Source organism: Rhamphochromis longiceps, linkage group LG6 (genome assembly GCF_057381845.1).
Source record: "Rhamphochromis longiceps isolate RC_006_pf linkage group LG6, R_longiceps_female_GT1.1, whole genome shotgun sequence".
Taxonomy (NCBI): domain Eukaryota; kingdom Metazoa; phylum Chordata; class Actinopteri; order Cichliformes; family Cichlidae; genus Rhamphochromis; species Rhamphochromis longiceps.
The window spans coordinates 39,110,746-39,116,961 of record NC_140562.1 but is presented as its reverse complement, the minus strand read 5'-3'; the positions used below and the strand labels follow the sequence as shown (position 1 = coordinate 39,116,961).

General features: G+C 40.4%; 1 protein-coding gene across 1 annotated transcript; it reads right to left on the bottom strand.

Annotated features, from left to right (window-relative positions):
* Positions 1-2,874: 2,874 nt before the first annotated feature.
* Positions 2,875-5,975, bottom strand: adra2c (adrenoceptor alpha 2C). Its single transcript, XM_085408724.1, has one exon. The coding sequence runs from the start codon at positions 5,661-5,663 to the stop codon at positions 4,314-4,316; it is 1,350 nt and encodes a 449-aa protein (XP_085264850.1). The 5' UTR covers positions 5,664-5,975; the 3' UTR covers positions 2,875-4,313.
* Between the last annotated feature and the right edge of the window lie 241 nt (positions 5,976-6,216).

The window sequence follows — 6,216 nt, the reverse complement described above, 5'->3', positions numbered from 1 at the left end:
AGTGGAGATGATTATAAAGACATCCAGACAAACACAAGTCCATTTTTGTGCCTTCTGTGATCAAAAATGTTTACATTGGTGAGATATTTTTTACTGATTTTGATATTAAGTATATGAACTATAATATGAGGTCCACACCCCTTTATTAGCCAGAACGTTGACTTCTCTGGGCATCTTATTGATAAAAATGAACATCTACAAAGCAAATTTGTGTGCTTTACATATAAACTAGTACCTTTTAGTACCTGGATTCACAATTTAACCCCTTGTTTTGTCCTGAATCTGAATAAAGTAGTTCTGGTTTCAATTTATGTGACTAGAGATTTTATTTTGTTTTAGCAAGTCAAATATTGGTGAAGTAGTAATGTCGACATTTCATCACAGGCAGAGCAGATGGTAAAACTGAGCCAGACAGTCGGCTGCTACACAACATGAGCCACAGACCGAACAACAACCCACACTGGCTTTCTTGTTGAAGTATCTAGCTTATCTAACTTTGAATATGAACATGCATCTTCTGCACCTTGCCTTGATTGAGCCAGAGAGCAAACATTCAGGAGAAACAGCTCTTGCCTCCCCAAATAAAATGCAAACAGCATCTAAATAAACCTGAAAATGTTAGTTCAGCATGGTTAGATATTGCTGTCCTCAATCTTCAGTTCCACTAAAGGCACACTGTCTGCTTTGCTTAGCTAAAGTACACACTTATTTGTTGTGTATCTTATTCATTAAATTTGCAAGAATAACAGCAGTAGTATGATTCTTCAGCATCTGCTGTGATTCAGGCATTGACAAGAACAGATTTGTCCAGTAATCTACAGTCATTTAGAACAGGCACTTTTCATATTTGTCTCATTTCTTGCAGCAGGACTAACAGCCACAAACAGTGCTTCTTGCTGTGAGCACTGTAACCCCCCAGTAAGAAGGTTCTGATTCATAGTTCCAGGTTCGCTGGAGCCTTTCTCTGTGGAGTATGCATGATATGATCTGCCTGCACTGGTTTCTTCCAGGTACTCCATCTTCATTCCACAATTCATGTGTAACCTGACATGTTAGGTTAGGCCCAATGAATCTAAATTGGATAAGTGGTTAAAAATAAAACAACATCATCTCGGCATTATTTTTGCCTGCTGGAATGTCCATACTAGTTGCCGAATAATTTGATTTTCTAAAAAGTGATTTTAAAAAGTGCTCAAAAATACACAATAACAGCACAAGAAAACAGTTAAGAGGTCCAGGTCAGTGACTTGAATGGGTAGAGATGAGGCCTAGCAGACTGTGACAGTTGGTTGTGTCTGCACTGCTGTAAATCAGGGCAACTTTAAGCCTTTATAAAAAAAAATCTAAGAGGATTAATCATAAAAAGGCTGTAAAAACCAGGATGTAAATTTGTCAATTTCTTCTCTGAGGTTGGGTTTTAATTGTAATCTATGGGGCCTCTCGTGGCTTTTCGTGGAAGTTTTTTTTTTTTTGCACTTTTGCGAAGGCTTTGTTTTTCAGCACTACATTTTGAGTTCTCATTAGTAACTATTTCTGAATTGTTTGACCTGAATGTATTTTACCTAAAACAATTTTTGACAATTTAAATGGGGATTTGGGAGAAACAGGACAGTCAAAGAGAAAAACAAAGGAACCCAGCACACTGTTGCTAAAGGAAAAGGAAAATCATTTCAGATGTATTCAATCCTCCACATCTGTATAACTCACATGTGGAAGACTGCACTTATAACAAGCAGTCACAGCCAGATGTGTCTGATTGAAACAACTGCTGGTGCTCCTATGGACAAAGCAGCAAAGGTAGCTGCCACACTGTCACCACGACTGGATGCACAAACAGAATGATCTTAAATGATCTGTTCAATCCTGTGTGTCTCTTGTTCAGGTGTCTTATGCTGTCATCCTTTCCATCAGTCACTCTGACCCTTCTCCTGTAGTCTGGCCCTGCTGAATAGTTGAAAAATACAAGATATTTCCACATTTCATTTCTGAGATTCAGTGTAGTTTTTTATTTTTTTTAATCAGTGCATTTATCCACACACTGTGTCAGATCTTTAGCCTGGCTGATACTGATTTTTTGGGGCCATTAACAAAAACAGGGAGACATGGCAATAACATAATGTCCAAGATTATTTATTGATACATATTCATAAATAAGTTTTAAGATGCAACATGTTCGACTCAAAAGGTAAAACAATGAGATCATTTTTTATTAACTTACCAGCAGTGCACTCCACTATGTCGCGTACCATGAAGACACTGCTTGACTGCACCACAATCTGCTTGGCCTTGACACGTACTCTGTTACATGTGTTGACAGTATTGTAAATAATGGAGTCAGAGCTGCTGCACTGGACAAATTATGTGATAACATCAGTTCTAAATTACACTGGCCCTTATTTTCTGCACAAATTTGTTAAAAAGAAAAAAAGAAAAAAAAGCAATTCGTTTCCTATTGGGTAACACATATATTGTATATATCTGTCATATCTGCCAATATTGACTAAATTATATATCGGTTAAAATCGAGTGAAATCAGAATCAAGTATTTAAGCATGTAGCATGACATTACCAGTATCCCGGGGATTTGCTAGATAGCTGCCTGCTGGTTTTGACCTATTCACCATTTCACTTAGTCAGCCTGGCTGTTAGTGAAGGAGGGGAGTGTATGTGATGGCAAGTCTTCCCTCTTTGTACAAAGCAAAATCAAGACTGGTAACAAACTGGCTTAGCATGTAGCTGCAGTGAGAAGTCAAGGTGCAATCAGAAATTTGAGGAAGTAAATCAATGGATCACTCAGATGGTGTGCATTTTATACCAACAGTGGCAGAGCGGCAAAAAATCCCATACAGTAACAACAAATGCACTAATGCACTCTTGTAGTCTTCAGAAGATAGCTTAAGAGATTTCTTTATTTGATCTTTTCAGATGTGTTCAAAGCAGAGAAGTGAACACTTGTTCTTTTAGAAAAGGACAGAGGTTGGTGTAACATAGAAATCTCGCAGAGTGTTGTTCATTTTACAAACAAAATATTGTTATCCTTTACACGTGTGATTATGAGGCACCACACAATAATACTGTATCATCTTAATTATTTACACTTGAACAAAGCATCTGCCCTTCTGGCTACAAATGCTTGAGTGTTCTTACTAAATATGGGTGTGAGCAGCATACACTGAAACAGCAATAAGGTGTTTGGTTTTAACTGTGGCTATAAGGGAGAGAAGTTGAATGACAAAAATAAGAAGCAGAAGAATAGATACACATTTGACCAGAAAGAATCAGGCCATTTGGAAAAGTAGGCTTACACGCAAACATTCAGACATGCACACACATTCACTAACAGGCAGGTGGGATAAGATGCGGTAAACCCCCCAGACTGCACACACAGACACACACACGCACACACACATACACACACACAAATATGCACAAACAGTGAATGCCTCAGTAGATGCCCATCTGCTTCAGTACTACCTCAGTATTCCATCAGCTTTCCTCGGCAGTGTGAGGAAGGTGAACATGCCTGTCTGTGATACCACTGTACTGCACGTGTCGTCCAATCAAAGTCCACCATAACATGACAAAAGTTTCCACTGCAGCACACAGTTTAGGCATTTTTAAGTTCACACAAAACACTGAGGCAGAAATATGAATTTGTTGTTTTTCAAGATGTCTTTTTTTTTTGTTTGTTTTCTTTTGTTAGTTTTTTGTGTGAAACACTTTTGCTACTTTAACAGTAAGCAAAGAGCCCCTTCGTCCCATTGGTCCTCCTGTCGAGAGTGTGACATAGGAAGTTAAAGAAAAACAGATTTATAGATAGAGAGAAAAGATACATACTATTATCTAAAGTCACAAACAACAGTTGTGAGGAGATTGTCATGGCTTTCGCATTATATTCAGTGAATGAGGTCACATTGTAAATTGGCTCTGTCTCTGTAAACCCTTTGCCTCCTGGGAAGTTCATGAAGTGCAGCCACTGTGGCAGGCATGCATCAGTACCTGTTAGGAAACCATTTATGTTATTTAGGTGAAGAGAAAAGCAGTATAGGGTGAACCAAAGCCCACATCAGGGAAACACAGCCTAAAAGCCATCAAATAAGCCTCCTATGTGAATATTATCAGAGAACCTGTAGTTTAAGCCCCTTCTTTGTGAATTTTGTTAGGTCTTTTAATCACGCCTTCATTTCTAATGCAGTCCCTGAAAGTACAGATGTGAAAACACCCGAGGCCAGCACATTATCAAACGGTTCAGAACAGCATAGCTTATTGTCTGCAAAGTAAAAGGTCTTACACACCCAGCCGTGCTGTATCCTTCAAAAAGAGCGTTTCCATGACTTACAAAGGATTTTCTGGAAGGCTCTGCGGAAGTCCTGGTTGAAGATAGTGTAGATTACTGGGTTTAGTGAGCTGTTGCAGTAGCCGATCCAAAAAAAGAACTTGAAAAGTGTTAGAGGGATCTGGCATGGTTCACGGCAGATTCCATACAGACTGTAGGAGAAGAAGAATGGGAACCAGCAGACAACAAATACGCCCATGACCACAGCAAGGACGAAGGTGAAGCGTTTCTCCCGAGCAGCTGAGACTTTCTTCCGATTGACAGTGCTCCGACGTTTGCGACGAGATGAAAATAAGTCTATGGATTTGGAACTGGCACGCGACTTCCTGCTGGAGTATTTAGAGGCGGAGCTGCTCTTTCGGCTACCCTTCCTGTCTTTTCTGTCTTCATGATGATGTTTTGAGGAGCAAGAACTTTTTTTAAGTTTCTCGTCTGACGAGCTACTATCTTCAAAGTCGTCATCGTTGTCTGTTGGATGTTTTGGCTCGTTTGGTAGGGGTGTTCGAACCGCTTGCTCATGGCAATGCCCATTCTGGCGTTCCTGATTTTTCATGCTCCCGCCCCTGTTGGACTTTAAAGACCCACCTATGCCCGGTTCAGCTTGGTCCATCCCATTCTCCAGCGGTGAATCCACATCCCTTTTCTTCTCTGACAATGTTCTGGTCCTGGTTTTTGCCACTTGGTAGATCCGAATATAGACCAGGATCATAATAACACAGGGAGCAAAGAATGATCCTATGCTGGAGTAGAGGATGTACCAGGTCTCATCATTCAGCATACACTGGGGACTGGCCTCGCTGCTGCTTCTGTCCATTGATATCAGTGGAGGGAAGGATATTATGGCTGAGATCAACCAGACCACAACAATCATGCCTTTAACTCGTTTAGGTGTTCTCTTTAAGTTGTACTCTACAGCCTGTGTCACAGACCAGTACCTGTCCAAACTAATAGCGCACAGGTGAACAATAGAAGAGGTGCAGAACAAAACATCCAGAGCTAGATAGATGTCACACCAAATTTTGCCAAAAAACCAGAAACCCATAAGTTCATTTGCCAGTGAAAAGGGCATGACCAGAGTGGCTACCAGTATGTCCGCACTGGCCAAGGAGACGAGAAAGAGGTTCTGGGGTGGTTTTAGAGCTCTGCTCGTTAAAACGGCGATAACAACCAAAACGTTCCCGACTATTGTAAACAAAATCAGGAAGCTGACAAGTCCAGCAAGACACCAGATAGCGAGCAGGGTATACTGGCTCTCAGAGGTTGAATTAGAGGAGATATTTTCTGCCTCTACCCTGTCGTCCAGGCTGGAGATATTAAAGAAATCCATTTTTAAGTCCAGTTTTGATTTTTACAAAAAAAATTAATGTGCGGAAATAATCCGAAAAAAGAAATATCCAATTAAGACTTGAGCGCACTTTTCACAATAAAAAATATACATGAAATTGCATTTTTCTTCTCTCCGCAATGTTCCACATCCTCCATATAAGTCTCTCTTATGCATATGAAAACAGAGAGAAAAGGGGAGGAGGAGAAAGAGCATGAGATATACAAGTCTTTTAAGTCCTTATTCCAAGAGCGCACGCTGCTCAGCAGCAAAATTTCCATGGTTAGAAAGCGGACTCCTTCCTCACCGTGTCCTCTCCCACCCCGACTGCGCCCGCATCTCTCCACCTCCGCCTCCCCGCTGTGTCCTGAGAGAGGTTTGTAAGAACCACGTGTCTTTTTTTTTCTTTTTTCTTTTTTTCAGAAAGAACTAGCAGGGACGTGCTCCGCCCCGGAGAAGAGATGGGAGCGATTATTGGAGGAGAGGAAGCAAATAAGCAAGCAAACATTTTTTTAATTTTTTTTTTTTTTACAAGTTATACGGGAATAGTCGGTAA